The sequence below is a fragment of the Balaenoptera borealis genome (genome assembly GCF_965194805.1).
Source record: "Balaenoptera borealis genome assembly, chromosome: 1".
Taxonomy (NCBI): Eukaryota; Metazoa; Chordata; class Mammalia; order Artiodactyla; family Balaenopteridae; genus Balaenoptera; species Balaenoptera borealis.
In genome coordinates this window covers 50079650-50106720 of record NC_138860.1, presented here as the reverse complement: position 1 = coordinate 50106720, position 27071 = coordinate 50079650, and the positions used below count along the sequence as shown (strand labels likewise).

The 27071-nt window shown below is 33.8% G+C and overlaps 1 protein-coding gene and 1 long non-coding RNA gene across 5 annotated transcripts in view; one reads left to right on the top strand and one right to left on the bottom strand.

Annotated features, from left to right (window-relative positions):
- The window catches only part of XPR1 (xenotropic and polytropic retrovirus receptor 1), a 204805-nt gene that overhangs the window by 157439 nt on the left and 20295 nt on the right, over positions 1-27071 (top strand). For all 4 annotated transcript variants that reach the window (XM_082385897.1, XM_082385899.1, XM_082385898.1 and 1 more), the window contains one exon: positions 23833-23999. In XM_082385897.1, the coding sequence (XP_082242023.1) occupies positions 23833-23999 (167 nt within the window). The remainder of the gene's footprint in view (positions 1-23832; positions 24000-27071) is intronic.
- LOC309605319 lies at positions 943-6671 on the bottom strand. The gene is made up of 2 exons (XR_014231332.1): positions 4007-6671; positions 943-3714 (listed from the first exon to the last, which is right to left on the bottom strand). It is a non-coding gene; the product is annotated as an uncharacterized lncRNA (long non-coding RNA).

Genomic DNA, 27071 nt, shown 5'->3' with positions numbered 1-27071 from the left:
TTATTAGGAAAAATACTTGTTAGAATAATTTTTTTCTTTCTGTGTTGTAATTATCATTACTCTGATTTTATCTATAGTTGTCAAAATAACATTACAAATTTTAATAATTATTACACATAAATATTTCTTTTTTTAAAAAATAAATTTATTTATTTATTTATTTTTGGCTGTGTTGGGTCTTCATTGCTGCGCACAGGCTTTCTCTAGTTGCGGCAAGTGGGGGCTACTCTTCGTTGCGGTGCGCGGGCTTCTCATTGCAGTGGCTTCTCTTATTGCAGAGCACAAGCTCTAGGTGCACGGGCTTCAGTAGTTGCGGCTCACGGTCTCTACAGCGCAGGCTCAGTAGTTGTGGTGCACAGGCTCTAGAGCACAGGCTCAGTAGCTGTGGTGCATGGGTTTAGGTCGCTCCGCGGCATGTGGGATCTTCCCGGACCAGGGCTCAAACCTGTGTCCCCTGCATTGGCAGGCGGATTCTTAACCACTGTGTCACCAGGGAATTCCCAATATTTCTTAATGAGATAAATTTATATTACTTATTACTCTTCCATTTTTCAGTTTTTATATAAGTAAATCCTGAGAAACTTTGTTAGCATTGCTATATACGTAAGAATGGGAGTTTTGTTGTTGCATTGTCCCTCAGTTTTTTGGACAAATCCTGAATTATATGCCCCCCAAAATTGCATAGTAATCTATTATTAATAATTATTTTTAGTGATCTATCAAGTTTTCTTTGTTGAAAGCAAAGAGTTGAAAATAAACTGAGTAAAGAATTGAACATGAACTGAATGAAAAATGATTTGTTAACTAGTCACTAGAGTCATTCACTTTCTCTGTTTCTGGACAGTATACCAAAAAGCTTGAGTAGGACCAATCATATATTTAGTTTTAAAGGCTCCTTGTTTAGTTCAACATACTCAAGAAACAATTAGGAAAATTAAAATATTGTTAATTTTTTTTTAAATTTATTTATTATTTATTTATTTATGTCTGTGTTGGTCTTCATTTCTGTGCGAGGGCTTTCTCTAGTTGTGGCAAGCGGGGGCCACTCTTCATCGCGGTGCGCGGGCCTCTCATTATCGCAGCCTCTCTTGTTGCGGAGCACAGGCTCCAGATGCGCAGGCTCAGCAATTGTGGCTCACGGGCCCAGTTGCTCTGCGGTATGTGGGATCTTCCCAGACCAGGGCTCGAACCCGTGTCCCCTGCATTGGCAGGCAGATTCTCAACCACTGCGCCACCAGGGAAGCCCCAATATTGTTAATTTTAGTACATTTTTCAATGCAGTGTTTTTGATGAAATGCTTTAACACATTTTTTAAATGTATTTTTGAAAAAAAACTTTGGAACTGCAGATTACACTCATCCAATTTATAGAGAATATCTGCTATATACCCTAATTAGAAAACCAGTCAGCCAAATCAGAAAAAGTTCTGACTTTACATACCTTAATTTAAAATACTTTACTGTTAGGGGATATCTGTATGTGTATGGCTGATTCATTTTGTTGTGCAGTGGAGGCTAACACAACATTGTAAAGCAACCGTACTCCAATAAAAATAAAAAAAATAATAATAATAATAAATAAAATAAAATACCTTACTGTGAAAAATGCTAACCATCATCTGAGACTTCAGTGAGTCTTCTCATGCTTTTGCATTAGAAACATCAAAGATGACTGATCATCATAACAATTATTATAATAATGAAAAAGTTTGAAATATTGCAAGAATTAACAAAATTTGACAGAAATACGAAGTGAGCAAAAGAAAAATAGCACCTGTAGACTTGCTCAACACAATTTGTAAAAAACACTGTGTCTGCAAAGCGCAATAAATCGATACATGACAACAACAAACTTTTGACTGAAATTAGTATACTTATGTATACCCCTGTGTAAACACCTTACTTTTTAGTTTTAATTCTGAATTAGGTAGGGAGGTGAGTGGTTAAGTAGATGCATAGATAGATTAAGAATTATTGAGAATATTCTATGTATCAGGCTGTGCCAGGCAGTAAAAAAAAGAGCAACAAACAAGACACGATTCTTGCCCTTAAGAATTTATAATCTAGTAGGGGAAATAGGTAAAAAGGCATTCACTGGTTGCACAACAATGTGAATATAATTAAAACTTCTGAACTGTACACTGAGAAATGGTTAAGGTGGTAAATTTTATGCTGTGCTTTTTAGCACAATTTAAAAAAGAGAGACGTTAAAATAGAGGGTAAAGAGATAGCAGGGTTACCAGAACAGTCTACATACAGCTTAAGTTCCTCACCCAGCCTCTAGGCCTCAGGAAGGGAAGCGTAGAGAAGACTTCCCAGAGGTGATGGTTAAGCTATATCTTATTGTCTATATTAAGTTAGGGAGGATTCCACTTATACCATTATGTGTCAAAACACAAGTCCGTGGAATTTATGAGTGATAGAAGTGTTACAGGTGTTACTCCTTCCCAGTTTTGTTCATCTTTATCCCTAGGGCGTTCCCCCACCCCCACCCCAGATAAAACCCTACCTTCAAAACGGAGATCATAGTATCTGTTCTGTTTATGTCACAGATTTGTTGTAAGGATCAAATAAGGCAGCGCACATGAAATCAAGAAATTCTAACTTGCTGTACAAGTGGAATTTATCCTTAAATGAAATATAATTCTCTTTACTGTCTAGAGCTAGTATATGTGTGTCTTCCTTTATGGAAAGTCTTTTCACAAGGAACACTTACGATCACCTTGAGTGTGTGTGTGTGGATGAGGGTGTTGTACTGGGTAAGTATCAATTAGGAATGTGTTTGGTTTTTTATTCAAGTAACGCAACTGTTTACTGACTGAACTTGATTCATGTGCCCACAGTCAAATTTTTAAAAACACAAGCATTTTTTAGAGGGACCATTGGTTGTGTAGTTTAACGATATCCCTAAAATTAAAAAAAAAAACACTTTTTGTAGTTGCTACATATTAAATATTTATATCACTAAATTTTTTTACCAAAAAAGACAAAGGAACCCATGACAGAAAATTTGACATTGAATGGTGATCAAAAGCAGAATTTGATTTCTGTTGTTTTCTTGGACAATATTCCAAGAGGAAAGGTATCAGAAAACATAGACTAGAAATGATCATTGAGTTAAAAGAATGGATTCTGCATGGTTAATGAGGTTGATCTTTTTCTATTGAATGTGTATGTGCTATTGCAAAGGATAAATTTTCTCTGGGGAGAAGTGTAGAAAATGGTGAGGTAACTTTGTTCAGACTCAGGAATCTGAGTCTTTTCAGAGAACTAGCCTACAAGGTTACCATGGTAACAGCATTATTGGGGCATTTTCAAGATTGTTTCAAAGGTTATGTCTTATGCCTCATGATTTGTAAAAATGGAAGTGCAAGGGTTAACTCTATACTTAGAATCACTTTTTAAAAGGTGAGGGAGGGGGGTTAGGCCCATTATTGGGAGAATAAGTATGATAATATTGCAGCTAGTCCTTACTTGTAGTAAGAAGGAAACACTTTAAACATTTCAGTATATTTTATTTTCTATCTTTGATTTTAGAAACAAAGGATTTAGCTCTCAGCCAATCTTATTTTAAGAATTTGCATTTCGTTACAAGCCTAAATTAGAAGCCAATTCCTACAAGTTTTTTGTTGGAATTGCGAGTGGAGGAGACAGGAAAGTACTTTAAATGGTTTTTGTGTGTCCTTGAGGTTTCTTGGCCTTGGCAAGGAAAAGCCTGTGGGAGGTACAATAATAAAAAAGCCATTGTGTTATTATTTCTAATCCATTGATGGGGAGAGAGTACTTCATTAGATTTTCTGTTTTTCATTTACAGTTTCTAACATTCTAAAATATTTATAAATTCTTAATGGATTTTGCTCTTTGCTGTTCTCTGAATACATAGAAGAAAAAAAACTTCACTTAAAAAATACTTCATGTTTTACTTTAGACTCCTTTGTTAGCATTTGTTAGCATTTACTATTAGACATTTTTAAATACTTGGAAAAAAAGAGATACTCTCTACTCACTTAAAAGCCGAGTTCATTTGTATTTCTTTGCTTGGTTGTTTTCCAGTGCCCAGATCTCCTATATCTTCTAGATCCCTCCTTGTTTAACATTCTGTAAGGGGTGCTGTGTCCCCTAATGAGGATTCCTCAGCAGTAGTTCAGTGCCTTCAGTGCAAATAGGCATTTCATTGTTTTGGGTGAGCACACATAGTCCTGAAGTGCTTCCTCTCTGGGGGTATGGCCAGTTTGTTACGCTGTTTCTACCCTGAATAATGAGCTTCTATGCCAGAATTTCCAAATTTTAGTCTTATTATACTATAGTAGAAATGCTTTTTTTTTTTTTTTTAATCTCTAGGGAAACGTTTGTTCCATTAACTTTTTAAAGACATACACAAATTTTTTAAAACAACTTATTTGAATAAATGCTTTCATTTTGGACTTAGTATTGAAAGTAGCTCTAATCTTTAACCCTTTTGAAATTTGATACATTTTGCTGTAATTTCTCTAGCCTAACTAATAATGCAGACAAGAGATAGATTATTTTAGAATTCACCATTTGTCAGTATTGGCTTAAATACTGCTGATGCTATGAAATCAAATGTGAGGTATTGTTTCTTTCTGATTATTAAGTTGACTTTAATAGTATTTCTTGAGTAACTTGTATCTACTTGGCATTGTGCTGATTTTAAATGGTTTTATAAATATTACACTAACAATCCCATTTATATTTCACCTTAAGTTGCTTTTAAAACATTAATTATAGCTTTGAATAAATTATATTTTTGTATCATCTTTGTCATATAAAAGAAAAAGCTTTTTAAAAAAACACTTGTCCTTATACCCTGAAGCTGTTTTTGTTGACTTTTCTCTAATCACCTTTGTTTTCTTAATTGCTCTTATAACTGACAGATGTAATTTGTTAACATTTCTATGTAAATTGTGTTGCTTTTGAAACACTCATGCACAAAAATTTAAAGTTTAAAAACAATCTCTATTATTGTTTAGATACTGCTGGAGAATCTGTGATGTTTAAAAGAACAAGGTCAAAATTATTTATGAATTCAACTTATGGAGCAATTTGTCTAATTGAAAAAGAATTTAAAGACAAGTACTTGCAAATAAAATTTTTAATTTTAATTTATATATTATTTTATATATAATTTTACATGAGACTCTTATTGGTGAAAAGTATAAACGTCAAGAAAAGGTATAGTATCTAGGTGTTTTCAGCAAAAAGAAAAGAAAAAAAGAGAAAAACTGAACAGGTGAATGAATTATGAGGCCTTAAGTTCCTGCTAGGTATATGTTACTCCAGGGAATATAAGTAGTAGATTATATATGAATCTCTTTCTTTCACAGTTTCATAATGTATTCTCCTTTATATATGTGTATATATTTATTCTCCTTTATGTTTGTGGGTCAGCTGGGAATTGGTGGAACTAGGCTGGGGTCAGCTGAATAGCACGGCTTTAGGCCGCTGTTCCCATTGGGTTTTTGGCTCTTTCCTGAAAGTTGGGTTTGAGTTTGTTACATGTTTGTTCGTTTTGGGGTCCCAGACGAAGGGGCAGCAGTTATCCAAGGAAAAACTCTTTATGTGGTACTAGCAGAAACAATTACTATTGCACAAACACTTTTTAAGTCGGCTTGTCTCACATCTGCTAACCTCTCACTGGCCAAAAGAAGTCATATAGCCGAGCCTAAAGGACGTCTGCCTATCCTGAACAGCCAAAGCAAATTATTAAACCCAACATGAATGGAGTAAGAGTCACGGAAGAAAGGAGTGGATATTTTTAAACTGTAATCTAATCACCACAAAACAAATTAATTTTAACTGATTTTTTTTAATTGGAAAAGGATATAAACATAATATTGTAGAATAAACATGGCTAATAAACATGAAAAATGTTCTACTTTACTAGTAGCAAAAGAAATGCAAATTAAAATCATATTTAATCAAGGAAGTGATGATACAAATTGCTGGCAAGGATGTAGAGAGATGAACACTCATTCTGTTGATTGAGTATAAATTGGTAAGCAATTTGGTAATTCTGTCAAGAGTATTAAAATCATTCATACCTTTTAACTTAGTAACTCCCTTTCCATAACTTTTTCCTAAGGAAGTGATTAGAGAAGTGGGTATAAATGAATATATGTTCACAGCACTATATGGTAAAAAATGAAAATAATCTTATGAATGTCCAGCAGTAGGAGAGTAATTTAATTACAGTGAGTTTATGGTACATGGAATATTATACAGTGGCTGGTCAAAAATGACCCAAAGCACCTGCAAATAGTAGATGAAGAATAATGATATTATTTAAAGCTAATAATTATTGAATACTTCTATGAGCTAACATTCTTTTAAGCATTTAACATGTATTAACTCATTTCATCTTTGCAGTAACATTATGAGGTATTAGAATCAGAGCTGAATGGTAGTTAAAGTGGCAAAAGCAAATTTTATTCAGGAACTGTTGCAATAGAGGAAAAGTGATCTCAGTACAGAACTGGGCTCAATTCTGAATATAGAATGGACCAGTGGGGATTTATAGCCAAGGAGCAGGGTGGTGGTCAATGAGTGGAAAATTGCTAAAAGGAAACATCAAGGGTAAGGGAGGATTTTGGCTAAACTGACTTGGCAGGATTTTGGCTGAAATCAGATGAGGGTGATCAGATGCCAAAGGTGGAAGGAGAAGAATTTGATGAGAGATTGAGGGTGATCAGATATCGAGGGTAAAGGGTTCTCTCTAAACTGACTTAGCAAGATTCTTGCTACAACTGGGTGATGCATGCTTGACAAGGATGGACACCAAGTTTAGGTCTAGGGAACTTAGAGGAGCCTGACTATAGTTAGGTCAAGGAGAGTCTTTATCCATCCATCACTTCTGCTGGGTGCTACCGACTGACCCTGGAATAATATGGGAGGGAATTACGGAGAGATGTGAATGCCAAGGGGCAAGGAACATTGGATGCCATTTTAGAGAATGGCTACCACACTTTGTGTCTTGCCATTATTATTCTCCATTATTCACTTGCTGTGGAAATACACATGTACTAAATGGCACTTTCGGAGAGGAGAGAGAAATCCGAGTCCTCAGTCTCCAAGATGGTTTCTAAAACTACAGGGTTTTTGCCTTCCAATAACCCCCTATGCCCAAGATTCATATCACAACCACCAGAAACCCTCTGGTTATTTTAAGAAAGATTTATTTAAAGGATGTTGAGTAGCTTACAGAAATCCCAACAGGCAGTGAAGACATCACAGCTTGTATGCCCAACACTACCAATGCTGGACACCAGTGTTATCTCTAGAACTGCAACTATGAGTACCTCTAGAATGAGGATGTGGCTGCTTCTCTTTGCCAGAATAAATTCTGTATGGTCCAAAAAAAAAAAAAAGGAGAGTCTTTGTTGGAGGTAATCACTTGATCGTCATTTGTTAGGCGAGGAAATTGAAAACAGAGAGGTTAAGTTACTTGCCAAAGTCGTACAGCTATGAAGTGGAAGAACATAGGTTGTGAATCTGAATACAAACAATATAGCTCCAAAGTCAAGTAGCAAGTAGGTGACAATGCTAGAATTCACACCCAGGTCTTGTGATTATTTTTCTCTTCCATACTGCCTTCTAATGTTATAGAATGACCTGAGCTCTTCCCAAAGGTGAAATGTTAAACTCGTAGTAAGCAAAGGAAGATCAGATAGGGTAGTGTGCTATCCCTCCAAGTGCCAAATAAATCTGTGTTTGGGGAAGCACAAAGGTACATTGGGAGAGAATAATTAGACTGTACCTTTATATGGTTAAGCCCACTTTGTGATCCCTTTGTCCTAATGGCCACATTCGTGGAAAACCAAAGACATTGCCAGGAACTAGCTATCTCACATTAACAGTCACACGCTTTTATTAGTAAGAGCAATGTGGAGTCAGCTCAACTATATAAATAATTTCTCTCTGGAAGAAAATTGAAAGTCTTTCTTGAAGGGAAACAAACACTAACATATTGATGTTGTTGCAAGTGATGGGAGAATGGATTGACATGAATAATTTGCTTAGAGTTTTATTCTTTGTTAGGGTCATGAAATTCACTTCCTAAGAAATACCAGAGGTAATTAGGTATTTGTTAAAGCTGGCTGGCTATTTCCTTAATATATATTGTTAATAAACATTCTAGCATGCTTCCTAGAATGTAGCGAGTAAAATACGGAAACAAAGACCAGTAAGCTAATACTTAGTTTCATTGGTAGTATTTTGAATGAGGTATAAGATGTGATTTTAATTAAAATGTTTAGAGTGAAATTTTTCTTATATTAAAAGTATTTTCTTCACATATTAAAAAAAATAGTGCTGCTACTTAATAGGAGGGAAAATAAAGCATCTACCTACTGCTTAAATATCACATTGATGTGTTGCATTTCTTTTGTTTCTCATGTGGGATACTCAGGGCTCTGTAAATACTTTTTGGTTGCCTCTGAATAATACCCTAGAGCATATTTCTTTTAAAAGTAGAATTGTACTGCTTGCAGCTGTTTTAACTTTACCAGGAAGTCTTTTCAAAAGAAATGAACATCCACCAAAGTGGAATATTGAAGCTTACACAACGTTTCATAGCTGGTGTAGAAAAGACTGAATCACTGAAGAAGGATGAACTGAAAGTCAAGGATCCGTTGTATAATCTTCCTCTTCCTTCTCAGTTATGAATATATGACCAACTATGTTTCCTTCCTCAACTAAAAAAAATTTGATATTTGAAATCAATGTATAAAATTAATCCTTCATTTAACCTTCTGTTGCAGAAAGTGGAATGTCTTTGCCTAGAAAGCCAGGTCCATCTCTCTGCTCAATTTAATCAAATCCTCTGCCAATAAGAATTTTAAAAGCGCCATCTTAATGAAAGGCACTATTTCATGTTGAGAGAAAGAACATGGGCTTTGGAGTTACCATGACTAATATAATTTAGGAATATTTTACCATATCACTAGACAGAAGGAGAAAAGCTATGTGATTGATCATCTAGATAGATGCCAGAGACATTCATTAATTAAAAATATACATAAGGATACTTCTTAAATATAGCAAGTACTGTGTATACATATAGGATTAGTATATACACACATATATACATATATATGTATACACACACACACACACAATCTATCGATCAGCGTCCCAGACCAACCACTAGAATCATGACTAGAGGGGAAATGTTAGAGACATTCTCATTAAAATCTGGACTAACATGAGGATATCTGCAATCATCACTATTATTTAACATTCTTCTGATTATAATTATTATATAAGAAAATGAAAAGTAAGAATATTAAAATTTTAAATGAATAAAATAACATTTATAGGTAATATGATTGCCCAGTGCTCTCACTTTGTTTGCCCTTTTATGAACTTTTTATGGTGAATGTACAGTTCTTTTATAAACAGGAAAATAATTATTTTCATTAAAAAAAATTAAAAGGGAGTTGGCCTAGACTATCTTTCTAAGGCTCCTTCAGCTCTTTATATTCTATTATTCTAATAGAGCTATTTGCCAATATGTAGCATCTTGGCACACATTATTTCATTTTGAACCTGATATTAACCCTGAGAGAAAGTAGATGTTATTATCATTTTAATATATCAGGAAGGTTAAATTGCCTGCCCTTGGTCACATGGCAGTAAGTAGCAAAACCATAATTGTCAGTCTCTGAATCCATTCCCTTTTCTACTTTAAAAAGTTATTTCCAACAAGGCAGCATGATGTAATGCTGGGATCCTCAAACTTTGGTATATGTGTGAATCACCATGGATTATTACTTTAAAATGCATAATATTGGGCCCACCTTCAGTCTAATTCACTAGGATTAGGGTGATGATCCAGAAATTTATACATTTTTAACATGCACCTCATGGTGCTTCTACTAAAGATGACTCATTGGCCACACTTAAGTAAACATTAGTGGACCATAAGTTTGTTTTCTACATCTGTAACTCTATTTCTGTTTTGTAGATAAGTTCATTTGTACCCTTTTTTTAGATTCCACATATAACGATATCATATGATATTTGTCTTTCTCTGTCTGACTTACTTCACTCAATGTGACAGTCTCTAGGTCCATCCATGTTGCTGCAAATGACATTATTTCATTCTTTTCTATGGCTGAGTAATATTGCATTGTATATATGTACCACATCTTCTTTATCCATTCCTCTGTCGATTGACATTTAGGTTGCTTCCATATCCTGGCTATTGTAAATAGTGCTGCAGTGAACATTGGAGTGCATGTATGTTTTTGAATTATGGTTTTCTCCTGATATATGCCCAGGAGTGGGATTGCTGGATCATATGGTAGGTCTATTTTTGGTTTTTTAAGGAACCTCCATACTGTTCTTCATAGTGGCTGTACCAGTTTACATTCCCACCAACAGTGTAGGAGTGTTCCCTTTTCTTCACACCCTCTCCAGCATTTATTGTTTGTAGATTTTTTGATGATGGCCATTCTGGATGGTGGAGGTGATACCTCATGGTAGTTTTGATTTGCATTTCTCTAATAATTCGTGATGTTGAACATCTTTTCATGTGCTTTGCCATCTGTATGTCTTCTTTGGAGAAATGTCTATTTAGATCTTACACCCATTTTTTGATTGGGTTGTTTGTTTTTTTGATACTGAGCTTCATGAGCTGTTTGTATATTTTGGAGATTAATCCCTTGTCGGTTGCTTTGTTTGCAGATATTTTCTCCCCTTCTGAGGGTTGTCTTTTCGTTTTGTTATTTTTAATTAAATCTCAAAGTGAATTGATACCATGATTGATGAGATGGTTCCTAGGTTAAATATTTGAATAGATGTTTCAGAAATCCTGGTAAAGTTTGGGATAATTTAACTTTTACTCTATTTCTGATACCCAGTTTGAAAGAAAAGGCGTCAAATGAAGGTTTCTATAAAAAGGCATCACAGTCTTGGACTCTGAGATTAAGAATTGTTTCAGATGGCTTTTTTAGATCTGATGTGTTATACTAGTTTAGAGTATTGGCAGGTTGTGTGGAAAATGGTGGAAGAGATTTTGGCATTCCATCTTTCTCTGTGCATACCTCCTATTATATATACTCTCACTTCCTTCTTAGATCTGTTAATTAATCATAATGTAGAATATATATTGTCATTTTTTGCTAACATTTTTTTTATCTATATTTTTATTCAACTCTTATTGCTGTATACTGCTATTATGACTACTTAAATGTTATATAGTCTTTTTTGTTTGTTTTTGTTAATATTGATATTCTTTAATAGACTCATTTGTTTTTTAAGTAAATAAAATAAATACTTCAACATTAGTAACAAATTACAATTGATCACAATGCACAAATGTACAGCAACACTGTGTTTGACAACACTTACTTAGACGAGCTTAGGATGCCAGGAAGGGGGAAAAAAGAAAAAAACACATGGTTATCTAAAGAACAAAATCAGATCAATTGATTTTTTTTTTTTTTTTTTTTACTTTCTTTGATTTAAGCGGTAGGCTGTAGGCATGAGAGATGTAGAAGTTCTTATCTACTTTGTTTTAAGTAAATTTTGAACTATTTCACAGTTCATTCTTTTTTTTTTCTTTTTAACATCTTTATTGGAGTATAATTGCTTTACGATGTTGTGTTGGTTTCTGCTTTATAACAAAGTGAATCAGCTATACATATACATATATCCCCATATCTCCTCACTCTTGCATCTCCCTCCCACCCTCCCTATCCCACCCCTCTAGGTGGTCACAAAGCACTAAGCTGATCTCCCTTGCTATGGGCTGCTTCCCACTAGCTATCTGTTTTACATTTGGTAGTATATATAAGTCCATGACACTCTCTCACTTTGTCCCAGCTTACCCTTCCCCCTCCCCATTCCCTCAAATCCATTCTCTACGTCTGTGTCTTTATTCGTGTCCTGCCCCTAGGTTCTTTATAACCTTTTTTTTAGATTCCATATATATGTGTTAGCATACTGTGTTTGTTTTTCTCTTTCTGACTTACTTCACTCTGTATGACAGACTCTAGGTCCATCCTCACTACAAATAACTCAATTTTGTTTCTTTTTATGGCTGAGTAATATTCCATTGTATATATGTGCCACATCTTCTTTATCCATTCATCTGTCGATGGACACTTAGGTTGCTTCCATGTCCTGGCTATTGTACATAGAGCTGCAGTGAACATTGTGGTACGTGACTCTTTTTGAATTATGGTTTTCTCAGGGTATATGCCCAGTAGTGGGATTGCTGGGTCGTATGGTAGTTCTATTTTTAGTTTTTTAAGGAAGCCCCACACTGTTCTCCATAGTGGCTGTATCAATTTACATTCCCACCAACAGTGCAAGAGGGTTCCCTTTTCTCCACACCCTCTCCAGCATTTATTGTTTCTAGATTTTTTGATGATGGCCGTTCTGACTGGAGTGAGGTGATACCTCATTGTAGTTTTGATTTGCATTTCTCTAATGATTAGTGATGTTGAGCATCCTTTCATGTGTTTGTTGGCAATCTGTATATCTTCTTTGGAGAAATGTCTGTTTAGGTCTTCTGCCCATTTTTGGATTGGGTTGTTTGTTTTTTTGATATTGAGCTGCATGAGCTGCTTGTAAATTTTGGAGATTAATCCTTTGTCAGTTGCTTCATTTGCAAATGTTTTCTCCCATTCTGAGGATTGTCTTTTCGTCTTGTTTATGGTTTCCTTTGCTGTGCAAAAGCTTTTAAGTTTCATTAGGACCCATTTGTTTATTTTAGTTTTTATTTCCATTTTTCTAGGAGGTGGGTCAAAAAGGATCTTGCTGTGTTAAATCTTACACAATCTTATTTCCATTTTTAATTGGCTATAATTTTAGCTTGTGTCTGTGGCTTAATTTTTTTCAGTTTAACTAAGAAAAAAGTTTCTACCCTTATGAATGTAGTGCCTGAAGCATTTTTACAGCTTCATAAAGTAAGCACTTGAAACGGTGTCAAAAACTTTTAGGATCCTTGTATTTCTTTGTAAAATAATTATGGTCAATAGCATTCCGTTTAGTTAAAGAAATGACGCTGTGTCTTTTTGCAGGAGAGGAGGCAAAAACACATAATTTTATCCATTCCAGAATTATTATTATTTAGTTATATTACTAAAGGAGTGAGGAAGGGCAGAAGTCAATCTTTAATAAAAATCACTGAAGAGATCATTTTGTTATTGAAGAGCCAATAAATAAGGATCTAAACAGATGATAAGTTGAATATAAGTACAATTTAATAATTGAATTGCCTTGTTCATTACATCTGTCACATCTATTTTATTCAACAAACATTTACAAAACATCTGAAGTGTGTCAGGCTGTGCAAGATGCTAGGCATGCATAGATGAACACCACATATCTTTTTTTTTTTTATTGAAGTATAGTTGATTTACAATGTTTCAGGTATACAGCATTGGATAATCCCATCATACATTCCTTGTGATTATCCACATAGGCAATAGTGTCATCTGCAAAAAGGGATGGTTTTATTTCTTCCTTTCCAATCTCTGTACCTTTTGCTTCTTTTCATTTTTTTTTTTTTTCCTTTACCTTACTGCACTGGCTTGAGCTTCCAGTATTATGTTGAGTAAGAATGGTAAGAGCAGATATCCTTGCCTTCTTTGTAATCTTAGGGAGGAAGCATTCAGTTTTTTACCATTAAGTATAATAAATAAAACTTCCTCACCTAATGCTGTAGGGTTTTTGCTGAGGAAGCTTTATCAAGTTGAAGAAGTTCCTCTCTATTCCTATTTTTCTGAGAGATTTTGTTTTTAATCATGATTGAGTGTTGGATTTTTGTCAGATGATTTACCTAGATCTTTTGATATGATCCTGTCATTTTTTCTCTAAGTTTTAACCCATTAAAATGGTGAATTACATTATTGAGTTTTGAATATTGAAATAGCGTAGCATATCTGGAATAAACCCCACTTGGTCATGGTGTATAATTCTTCTTATATGTTGCTGAATTCTATTTGCCGATATCTTGTTAAGTATTTTTGTGTCTGTGTTCATAAGGGATATTGGTCTGTACTTCTCGTTTTGTGTACTATCTTTGGTTTTGGCATAGGTGTAAAACTTATTTCATAAAATAAATTGGGATTTTTATTTCTTCTTCTAATTTGTGGAAGTTTTCTTCTTTAACAGCTTGGTAGAATTCTGCAGTGAAACAGTCTGGGCCTGGAGATGTATTTTGGGGTAGTTTTTAAATACAAATTCAATTTCCTTATTAATTATAAGGCTATTCAAATTATATATTTCATGTTCAGTGAGTTGTAATAGTCTTTGTTTTTTGAGGAATTTGGTCCTTGTCATCTAAGTTGTGAAAAATTATGGGTGTAGAGTTAAATATAGTATTCCCTTATTATCCTTTTGATGTCTCTAGAGTTGGTAGTGATAATCCCGTTTCATTCCTGATACTGGTAATTTGTGTTTTCTCTCTTCTCTTTTCTTTCTCAGCTGTACTAGAGGTTTGTCATTTTATTGATCTTTTCAAGGAATTGGCTTTTTGTTTCATTGACTGTTTTTCCTCTATTTTTCATTTCAATTTCATTGATTTCTGTGTTTATCTTGATTATTTCCTTCCTTCTGCTTGCTTTGGATTTATTTTGCTTTTCGTTTTCTAGGTTCTTGAGGTGGGTTCTTAGACTATTTATTAGATATTTTTTCTCTTTTTCTAATGTACACAGTTGTATGTATAATTATATGTATAATGCTATGCATTTTCCTCTCAGCACTGCTTTAGCCAAGTCCCACAAATATTGATATGTTACGTTTTCATTTTCATTTAGTTCAGTGTATTCTTTAAATTTCCCTTGAGACTTTGTCTTTGATCCATGAATTATTTAGTATTGTGTTGTTTAGTTTCCAAGTGTTTGAAGATTTTTCTGTTATTAATTTTTTTGGCCTATCTTGCTATATGTTCATTGGGCACTTGAAAAGAATGTATGTTCTGCTATTGTAGGGTGGAGTGATTATTAGATCCTATTAGTTAATGATGTTGTTGAATTCTATATTGTTGCTTATTTTCTGTCTACTTCTTCCATTAGTTGTTGAGAAGGAGAGTTGAAATCTGTATAATTGTGGATTTGTCTATTTTTCTTTTCAATTCTATCAGCTTTTGCTTCACGTATTTTGCTACTCTGGTTGTTTGATGTAGACACAGTGAGGATTGATACATCTTCTTGGTGGATCGACTCTAATATACTTATATAATGGCCCTGTCTGTTTACACTAATTTTCTTTGCTCTGAAATCTACTTTATTTGATAGTAAAATAGCCACCCTACTTTCCTTTGATTATTGTTTACATGATGCATATCTTTCCATACTTTTACTTTCAACATAGTTATATTATTATATTTGAAGTGAGTCCTTGTAGACAGGGTGTAATTGGGTCATAGTTTTTAATCCCCTCTGCCAATTTCTTTTAAGTGATGTATTTACACCATTGACATTTAATGTAATTATTGATATGTTAGAACTTAAATTAAGTATGCCATTTTCTTTTTTGGTTTTCTGCTCTCTCTGCTTTTTATTTCTCTGTATTTACTTGAATATTTTTAAAGTTCCATTTTGATTTATCTATAACATTTTTGAGTGTCTCTCTTTGTATAGGTTTTTTAGTAGTTCTCAGTATTACATTGTATATACATAACTTATCACAGTGTCCTAGAGTCATCATTTTACCAGTTTGAGTGACTTATAGAAACCTTACCTCCCCTTACATCTCTTTACCCTACCCCATTTATAATGTAATGGTCTTAAATATTTCCTCCATACATTTAGCACCATATCAGACGGTGTTATAATTTTTGCTTCAGCTATCAAGCATACTTTGGAAAACTCAAGAGGAAAAGTACAGCCTATCATATTTACCCATATTTTTGCTTACTTGGTTCTTTCTTCCTTCTTGAAGTTCTAAGGTTCCTTCTTTTATTATTTTCTTCCTTTGTAGGGAATTCAACAATTCTTTCAGGGTAGATCTGCTAATATATTCTGTTAGTTTTCATTTATCTGAGAATGTCTTGATTTCCCCTTCATTTCCTGAAGGATATTGAGTATAAGAATTTGTATACATTGAGTATAAAAATCTGGGTTTACAGTTCTTTTTTTTCCAGCTCTTGATAAATTTTGTGCTACTTTCTTCTGGCCTCCAGAAGATTTCTGATGAGAAATCCACTGTCAATCATACTGTTTTAACCCTGGCCGTTAAGGTATTGGGTTTTTCTTGACTGCTTTCAAGGTTTTTATCTTTGTCTTTAGTTTTGAAAAGTTTAATTTTAATGTGTTTTGGCTTTAGATTTATTTTATTTGAGGTTTGCTCAACTTCTTGAATCTGTAGGTTTATGTATCTTACCAAATTTGAGGAGTTGTCAGCCATTATTTCTTTAAGTACTTTTTCAGCCCCTCCCTATTCTTTCCTTCTGGGCTCCGATGACACAAACGTTAGATCATTTTTATGGTTCCACAGGTCCCTGAATCTCTTTTCTTTTCTTTCTTTTTCTTTTTCTTTTTTAAAATATATTTTCATTCCACTGTTCAGCTTTGCTAGTTTCTAGTCTCCTGTTTTCCAGTTTGTGGACTATTTCCTCTGTCTTCTCTATTCTGCTGTTAACACCATTCACTGAGTTTTTTAGTTTCGTTATTATATTTTTCAGTTCTAATATTTCCATGTGGTTTTTCTTTATGTCTTCTGTTTCTTTGCTGAGACTTCCTATTTTTTCATTGTTTCAAGCATTTCATAATTGTTCATAAAAGCATTTTCATCAAATAATTCCAGCAGCTCTCATCTCATTTTTGGCATCTAATGATGGACTTTTTTCACTCAGTTTGAGATCTTCCTGGTTCTTGGTATGACTAGTGATTTTCAGTTGACAGCTGGACATTTTGGGTATTATGTTATAAGACTTTGCAGATACTCACACACACCTTAGTTATCCTTTGGATTCAGAATGTTTCCTGCTTTCACATGGTAGCACTAGCTGCCAACTAACAGCTTTGGCAGCATCACCTTCTTTGTCACAAATACTAGTGTATTTGTGTGATTATTTGAATATTTTGTTCTGTTTTGTACGTTTTTATTAAAATGAGTGGGAATTATATGTGATAGTACACTTCATTATTGAAAAGAAATGTCTCAAATTTAATACCGTTAAAGCAAAGATGGAAATCATCAGGCATACTGAAAGCAGCAACGTTTAGACGTCATTGCCAACACTCATTCGATTTGAAGAGATTATCTGTGTTCTGTTGTAAAGAGTAAAAACGAAAAATGTCTGTAAGATGTTGGGAATAATGTCATTAAATATTATGTCTAAAAGACAAGGAAGATATAATAATGGGTTTTATTTTCTTATTTTTAGTTATCAGGAAACAAAATCCTCATATAACATGTACATCTGTTACTTGTCTTTTTCATATTCAGCTATATACAAGTTTTTAGGGACACATTGTATGTGTAGGCTACCAGAAACCATGTTGCCTTCCCCAAGTATTTGTTGGAATGTAAGGCATTGTACAGAAAGTTTAAAAGTGAGTGAAACACAGCGCTTGCCCTCAATTCAATTTGGCAAAAATTAATTGAGTTCCTGCTGTGTGGAGTGGAGTACATAGGCCTTGGGAAAATGCTGGCATGAGATCTTTCCCTAAAAGACATTACAATTTAATGGAAAATACAAACACATATACAGTTTACTCCACTGTAAAGTTAAAGTCTTTTTAAAATGCTAGATAGGGTACAGTCTTGTAGGAAAGAGAGAAAAAGTATGTTTATATCATAATAAAAGACAGTATAAGCACAAACAAAATGTTTTATAAAAAGAATATCATAGGAAGGAGAGATTACCCTCTTTCTAAACTTACATGTGTTAATTTGTCCTTTGCTAACTTTTATTATTAAATTTTTGTCATCTCAGAAAAGGGTATTAACTTGAAAAGGGCTTTTATGATAACTCTCATTGCTTTTCTCAAAACCTCCAACTCAGTCTTTCCCTCTTTACTTTTACAGACTACCTTTGTCTCCTGTACCCTGAAATACTTGAACCTATCAGGAGTCATTTTCCTGCAGCTGTCTTCTACCTACATACATACTTATTTAATCCAAATCCATTCTCACCGTATTTTTCCCAGACTTGGGAACAAGGTTTCCCACCTTAGTGCTCTGACCTCATTTCCTCTTGTCTCTTTCATGATCTTGCTCTGGCAATCACCCCTTTTCATTCCTAAATCTTCAATCTCTTCGTCACTACTGGCCCCTTCCCTTCAACTTATATATACGCTCAGCAGTCTCTCACCCTAAAAAGGCTTTCCTTATCTCAGTAAGCCACCTGGTCTAATCTCTTTCCTTTTCTCACTCCTGTATCTCAAAACAGTACTCTGCCTTTCCTCACTGTCTCTATTCTGATAGCCACAATGACTTTATATAATAATTTATTATATACATTAATTATACATTAAAGTAACATTTTAGATATATTAGATTAACAAAATATATTACTAAAATTAATTTTACCTGTTTCTTTTTACCTTTTAAATTATGGTTACTAGAAAATGTAATATTATATATGTAAGTCTTCCTCCAGCTTTTCATATAGCTGGCTCCTTCTCATTACTCAGATATCAACTTAGAGACCTTCTCTGCCTGAACACTATCTAAAGGAATTCTGCCAGTCTCAATCATGTCACCATGTCCTGTTTTCTTTTCTTTTTTAAATTTATTTATTTATTTATTTTTGGCTGCACTGGGTCTTTGTTGCTGCTTGCATGCTTTCTCTAGTTGTGGCGAGCAGGGGCTACCTTTCATTGCGGTGTGCGGTGTCTTCTCTTGTTGCAGAGCACAGGCTACAGGCACACAGGCTTCAGTAGTTGTGGCTTGCAGGCTCTAGAGCGCAGACTCAGTAGTTGTGGTGCACGGGCTTAGCTGCTCCACGGCATGTGGGATCTTCCCAGACCAGGGCTCGAACCCATGTCCCCTGCATTGGCAGGTGGATTCTTAACCACTGCACCACCAGGGAAGTCCCCATGTTCTGTTTCCTTCTTGGCACTTTTCACTGTCTGAAATTGTCTTGTTTACTTGTATATCTGATAATTGTTTACCCCAACTAAGTAGTAAGCTTCATTAGGGTAGGAAATTTGCCCATTGGTGAATAAGATTCACTACTGTGTACCTGGTATCTAGAATAATATCTGGTATATAGTAAGTAGGTGTTCATTTGCTGAATGAATGGTTTCTGTTCTTTGATATGGCTCTCTCTGCCTCACAAACCTGGTTAACTCAAGACTGTTAACTTTCAAGACTCAGCTCAAGTAGCACCCCCTCCAGGAAGCCTTTCCTGCGTGTTCCCATCCTGAAAGCCTAACGTATTGATTCCTCCTCTATGCACAGTTCCACAATTGCACTTTCACATTGTGCTTTTGTTTATTTTACATCTCTCCTCTTTCACACTTAGTCCTTAATAGTTCTTCAGTACCTTTCTGTTCTCTAAAATATACCTGGTTACCTGGTAGACATTCAGCACATGTTTGTTGAATGTAGAAGTAAACAGATTTTTCTTTGCAGCTGATCTTAAGTATTATAGCTATATAATAAATAACACAGCTTATAGTAGTAGACACTCAGTAAGCATTTGTTGAATGAATAAAAGAACTCCTGTGTACTTTTTTATTATAAAAACAATATAGCAACATTAAACTCTTGTTTAAATCATTTATAAAATATCATCACCCTGATGGTAACTGTTTTCTTTAGCCCACTTTCTTCCTTTTTCTTTTAGTTTAATTATACAAATAAAACATGGATATGTATATATCACTGTAAAAACAAAATTCAAATAATACATAAATACATAAAGTTAAAATGAATCCCTTTAATAATCTTACTTTCCTCATCAGGGTTAGCTACCTCTGTATTTCTATAAACATAAAGTTATATACAGTCTGAAACAATAATATGTGTATACTTTTTAAATTCTGTTTTCCACATACCTTAGAAATATTTTTAATGTTACTTAATAGTTTTATGGAACTATTATTTCAAGTTGAGATGGACTTAGAGAAACAGTGCTGTCTAGTACAAAAAAAGTTCCTTGGTTAAAGATTCCTATCACTAGTTTCCTCATTTATCCTTAGGCCTAATGATTTCCATTTTTGTCTCAATCATTTTAAGATTATGAATTTTCTATAATCACAGAGTTGGAAAGAGGCAGAGTCTGGATTCAAACCCAGATCTTGTGACTTCAAATCCAGTTATCTTTCCACTTACTCACTGTCTCGCTGAACTTCAGCTTCCTTAACTGTAAAATGGGAATATAATGTCTGTCTTGCCTGTCCTAGGATAAATTGATAGCTAAACTCACTCATAACTCAGCTTACCTATATAGGTTTGGGCTTTGAAAACAGTGTCCCCAGTCTATTTTATTTGTTTCCTTATTTAATTTCAGATTAAAACCTGGTAAACTCTTACCAGAGTAGAAAGATTTTTGTTGAAAGAAAACTGTTCGCTTTGTTTTTACACAGTGCCACTTTTTCATATTTAAAATATCCTTCCTGAAATATGACTTGCAATGATGTACATATGTAATTTTTCTGGTTTCTCTCTCAGCACTTTTCCCAACGTATTTTTTTGCTTTATCCTTCCTATGATGGTTAATGTGTACAAAACTCTAGGAAGCTTATTTTATTTGTTTTAGATTCACTAGATACCAATTACCATACATTTGTCTGGTATTAATTACGCTTCTAACATGGCCGGTGTGTAATAGAATCTTTGTGTAGAATACCAATGACTTGATTTTCTGTTACTCTGAACATTACTAAAGTGGGCTACCAGAGTTAGCCAACAGAGAATTAGGTGTAATTGCTTGCCTAAAGTGATAATATCTTCCCGATACAACCTCTGAATACCAATGAAGGCGGATGATTTCAGGGAGAAGCACTCCTCATTTGGGAGATGGAAATGATCAAGTAGGGTAATAATTTTAAAAATACCAAAATGTAGCATATGTAGACCAGGTGCTTGTTAATCATTGTTTGAAGAAGTTCATAAGATAAAAATTACTTATTATAAAATATTCTGTTAAAATATTTTTTTTTAGGTCAGTAAGTCCTTGTGTATGTTTCATAGCAATTTCATAGAAATAATATGGGCTTAGAGGAAGGCAGTTTAGCCCATTGTCCCATTTTAAGAATTATATTCTGAGGATAGAACTTGTATTTAAAATCTAGAAGAAATAACAAAATTAACACATTACTTTTAGTTTCATTATCAATTCCTTTTAGGTCTTTATCTCTGTGTTGATCTTGTTTTGAAAATACAACAAGAGTGAATATTATTACTTTGCTAAATTTGCTTTATTCTTTGCAAACCTTAGTAGATGAGTTACGGAATTTTTTTGAATGCAACCATGATGCTAATTATTGAACAGTACAACTCGGCTAGATTCTATATCTGTGTATAGAATGAAGTGAACAGGTATGTTAGAACACATCCAACTAAACCTAGATAATAAGTAAATATTTTGTTAGACCTTTTAAATGATAATTCATATGGCACAATATTATAGTATAAATATTAACCCAATTTGCTCTTGATGAAGAAGTTTTTGTGAAAATAGTTTAAACCTGAAAATGTGTTTATATCCAAGCTTGACTGTTCATTAGAATCAATTGTGGACCATTTTTTAAACTTTTGTTTCTGTTCCCTACCACCGACTTTCCAGGAGAAGAAGGTGAACAGTGGTGTACTGGTATATATTTAAAAACTAGCTCTCGGGTGGGAGTGGGGATGGGAGCACTGATTTGCAGTGTTTGATGATTTCCATGGTATAAATACGGACTGCTACCATAGCCAATTTCAAGCTACTAAGATGATTAACATGGAATGCTGGAAAAAGATGTATAGTATTTCCATTATATAGATACAATAAACATATATAACCTAAAAGAATAAATAATATCAAAATTTAGTAAAGTAATTAGGAAGTGATGAATTTGAGTTTTCATTACCTTTGTTTTTAATATAGCTAATTATAAGTTTATGTAATTTAATTTTTAATAATGACTATGTTTAACAACCAGTTTGCAAAGTTTTTGAAAATTTGACAATCGGTTCATAAAGCTGGTACAGACTGATGCTAACACAACACTGGAGCTCAGAGATATCTGTATTTTTTTAACCAACTAAGTAATTCTGATGAAAGCAACCTGCCAACCCATTATTTTTCTGAAATACAGATCTAATCCTAAGGCCCAAGAAGGCATTCCACAGTCAGACTCAAAATGTCTTCTCCAGCTTCATTTCAAATCATACCCACTCCCTCACATCCTCTGTGTTTCACCCACACTAGACTTAGATTACTAGCAGCTTCTCAAAAATACCTTGCAGTTTCCCACCCTCATGCCTTTTCATTATCTTCTTTTAGCCTTGAATAGCCTTGCCTCATCTGCCTGACTTTTGCAACACTATTTATCCTTCTAGAAATAACTCAAATGCTGCTTCCTCTTATTTCCTACTACTGGAAACAGTTCCATTCTCCTTGATGTTCTCATAGTCCTTTGTTTATTTTATTTTGAGCTCAAATTTATCATCAATAACAAATGGCTGTTTCAACTTACTAGATTATAAATGTCTAAAGGGTGCCTTTGAATAATACTGTACTTAACATTTTACTATCTAAAAATGATTAGTAAGCACTTGTTTTTTTGTTTGTTTGGCCGCACCGCATGGTTTGCGGGATCTTAGTTCCCCGACCAGAGGTTGAACCCAAGCCCCAGCAGTGAAAGCACCGAGTTCTAACCACTGGACCACCAGGAAATTCCCAGCACTTGTTTATTTTAATAGGACGGATTATGGATAATGCATGATACATCCTTTACTTTGGGAAGCCTTTGGGAAGCTAACCACAATTTAAACTTTTTTTGAATTAGATGACACCTTTTTTTCCTGATGATTGAGGACCATATTAGTAGTAGTTATATACTTATATCCTACACCCAGAGAATACAAAGAACATCACGATGACTTTCAAACTTGTCAAAGAAAAGCTTCATAGAGAATATACAGAGCACTTGAGAGTGAAAAAGACTAGGTTGTGTAACTACCTTTGCAAATTATTTTTATTCTGATTTAGTGCACTTTATAGTGTTCTCAGCATAAAGCCCAAAGTTACATTATAGTGTTCCCAGCATAAAGTCACATTAAGCCTTTGTATCATTAAATAACATCCAAAAGAAGCAAACATATCATTCTTTGCTTTGTGATTTGAGAGAAATTTGCTTTCATATATGTTCTTAAGGATACATTCCTCATCAATCTGTTGCTTTCTGGCATTTTACCTAGAATTAAAATTATCCAATTGCTTTTGCAATAAGTATTAAGATCTACATATATGAAGGAAATGTTGTTCTAAAGTAAAAACAATCCAAGAATTTCTTAAAGCAAATGCAGCACATTCCTTGTTAGTGGTGTTTCATAAATTTTTTTCATCTTTGACCCTAAGCTGCCACCTGATGGCAAAAACTAAAATGACAACTTTTGTAATATTCAAAACCTCCATTGCAGTTATTTGAAATTTTATGTTTTCAGCATAAAGCGTCTAAACTCTAAATGCACATTTGTACAGATTTTGTGTAATTGATGAATGTTTGATAATTATTTGAACTTCAGAAGAATCAGATTTATTATTTAACTTTTGTTAGACAATGATCCTACTAAGGAGATTTCTTTTAAAATCTTATTTCCTTTATGGAGCTGGAGAAAGAATCTGTTGTTAAATTAGTTTTATTTAATGAAGAATTTTACCTGAATCTAGTAATTTTCTCTTTCCCTTTTCTTTCTTCAGAACGAGGTCACTCAGACACCATAGTGTTCTTTTACCTGTGGATCGTCTTTTGTATCATCAGTTCCTGTTACACCCTCATCTGGGATCTGAAGATGGACTGGGGTCTTTTTGATAAGAATGCAGGAGAAAACACTTTCCTCCGGGAAGAGATTGTATACCCCCAAAAAGTATGTACAAAGAGTCCTTGGGTTTATTTAAAAAAGAAAAACAAAACAACAACTCAGGTGTACCTATTACAATATATACCCAATCCCAACCCAATATAATTAGAGAAAATACTTACCAAAAAATACTAATCCATTCAGTCAGCAAAAATGTATCAGATGTTTACTATATGCTAGATGCTATAGGAAATAAAAACAAAGTAAAATTCTGGTTCTCAAGGAGGCCTTAATCTATATTCTAAACAGATAAGTAAACAGATTGCAATACAATGTGATAAAGACTAGAATAGAGGAATAAATAACTTACTATCGTTTATGATTTATTTTGACCATGCAATTCCCTCCGTCTCAAATGCCCTCTTTCCCCTTTGTTTACCTTGCAAACTCTTGTTCCTTCTTTTTAAGTCAGTTTTTTACTTTCTCTAAGAAGCCTTTCTTATCTCTCCAAGCATAATTAGCCATTCATACTAATCCAGTTTTACCCTATACAGACTTCCATTATGGCAATTGTCACACTGTATTTTAATTACCTGTTTAGGTATCTATATCCCTCACTCTCCAGCATAGTCCCTGGCATACAGGGACTTAATGTTTGTGGAATGAATGAATAAATACTTGACTGAACGACAGCGCTATGAAAGCACGAAGGAAAAGGGAGTGCCTGACTTTGCTTGGGTGCATCAAGAAGGCTTCTCCTTTCATTTATTTCAATCAGTTTTCCTAAAGTTCCAATTTAATCCAAAAACATATGGATAATTACGTGGGAATTATTTTAGCATCATATATATATATATATATATATATATATATATATATATATATATATATATATATATATATATATATATATATATATATATATAGGATGAGAGAGGCTGAGTTAAAAAGTCAAAAGGCCAAGAGTATCTTTACTCAGATATTGAAAGAAATTAAACAATGAACTGGGAATCCTTATAAGTGAATTATAATCCCAGCTGTCTCACTAACTAGCTGTATAACTTCAGGCAACCAGACTACAGTGTATTCTTTTCTATAAGGTAGGGTGTTATACTAGATTATCTCTTGATCCTTTCCCAGTCCTAAAATTCTGGGATGTGTGGAGGAGATTATAAATTGGGTCACTAATACTTTATACTATGTCAGAATGTCACCAGTACCTCAAAATTGCACTTTGAAAATGCGTGAATGTGTAATATTTAATTGGTGATTAGGGAAGGCTGTTTTCAAGTGTGAGGATTAAAAATAAATGATAGGAGAGTGAATATGAAGAATAGTATATTAGGGTAACTTTGTATAAACAAATGAAGGCAGAAAAGGAGATGTTTACTGACAGTGATTTTTTTTTTTTTTAACATAAGCTGTAGCGATAATCCCAATGTGCGAATTTAGAATGTATGACCAAGATGCTAGATATATCTTTATAAGTCTCATTTGAAAACAAAATCAAAAAAAGTAATAGTAAGCACAAGTCAGACAGCAGACATGCATTCAAGTAAAGATGGCCTTTTGTGTTCACCAAATGTATGTGCCTTATTGCTCTTTGAACTGTTCTTGCCTTACTGAGAGAGATAATACATTTATTTCTTATTACAATGGTTGCTTTGATGAACTGTTTATATCTTTATATAAATATTCATTCCTCCGTTTAAATAGTTCTAACTTTTTGATTTCTATGTAATAAAACTAGTTAATAGAATCAGTTTTTTTGTTATTATATATTTTCATGACCCTAGAAAATAAAGTATATGCTTTTGTACATTATGCTTTGCAAACGTATAAGAAAAATGTTCTAGGGGATCACCATACCCCTTTCAATTTTAAAAAGGCAAATATTGGAATAAAATTTATTCTTCTTAAAAAGGGAAGAAGCTATTTGCTGAGTCCAGTGGTACTTCATTTAAAAATTAACACAGCTATATGTACCTTAAAATCAGTTCCTCGGCATTAACAATGCATACTATTGAGCACCATACCGAGGTCCAGGAAGCATTTTTGTTATCTCCATATTAAAACTTAACTTTTCTGCGTCTCTAGACCTCAAGTTAAGTGTATTCCTCCCAAAAGACCTTCAATTTTTGGTAACATCAGCTCCCACATCAGTGAAATGTGGATCCACTTGACTGGCTCTTAAAGACACATGAAATTGCAGCTGTTCACTGAGAGGCCTAATAATGAGTTCACTGCATGTGGATTTATCCAAACATTACATTATCGCTCTATTGGATTGATGGGGGAGGGAACAGGGAGATATGTTAATGTGTTAAAAATCTTCATAAAATTCATCATAGTAAGCAGTGGATAATGTCTAAAATTGATTAATCAAGATATAGCAATATACACACATTATTTAGAAATGTGGAAGATAAATAATAGAAGAAATAGCTACAAATTTTGAAAATGTTTGTCTCTAGAGAATGGGACAAGAAGGGGACTGCTATTTCTTTTGTTTAATAGGCTTCTGACATGACTAGTATTCCTTTGTTAAATTTTTTTAAATAAAATAAGTGCTATGGCTTAATACATATCAGTTCTAGTTCCCATAAGATGTCATAACCTTTAAATACATATTTTTAAAGAGCTAGATATCCAGAGATTAATAGTGAGAAAATCCGTGAATTACAGTTCTGGTCTATTGGCAGTTTGTTTACTTAAGACTTTTGTGTAGGTAAGCGTGGACTCTCAAATACTGGGTACTAGTACCTGGAAAGATTAGCTGAGTGCTGTCTTCCTCATGTGAAAATGGAACATTCCTTAAATTTAACTATGTATGTGAAATCCAAGCTTAATTTTATTTACTGACATCAAAAAGCAAGGCAAAATTTTTTCAGATGGAGGGTAAAGCAATTTGAGAATAAAAGTGCAAATAACAGGGTTAATAAATCTGCTAATATTTTCTAATATTAACTATTGAGTCATTAGTGTGTCACATACATATTAGAGTATAATTTCAATCAGATCAAGGATTTCATCTGGTTTGTATTTCTGGGGTCTAGAAGAGAGCCTGGTATACATTATGGGAATGAAGTTTATTTGTTAAATGATTACTGAAATTCAGTAAAACTTCATTTTAAATAT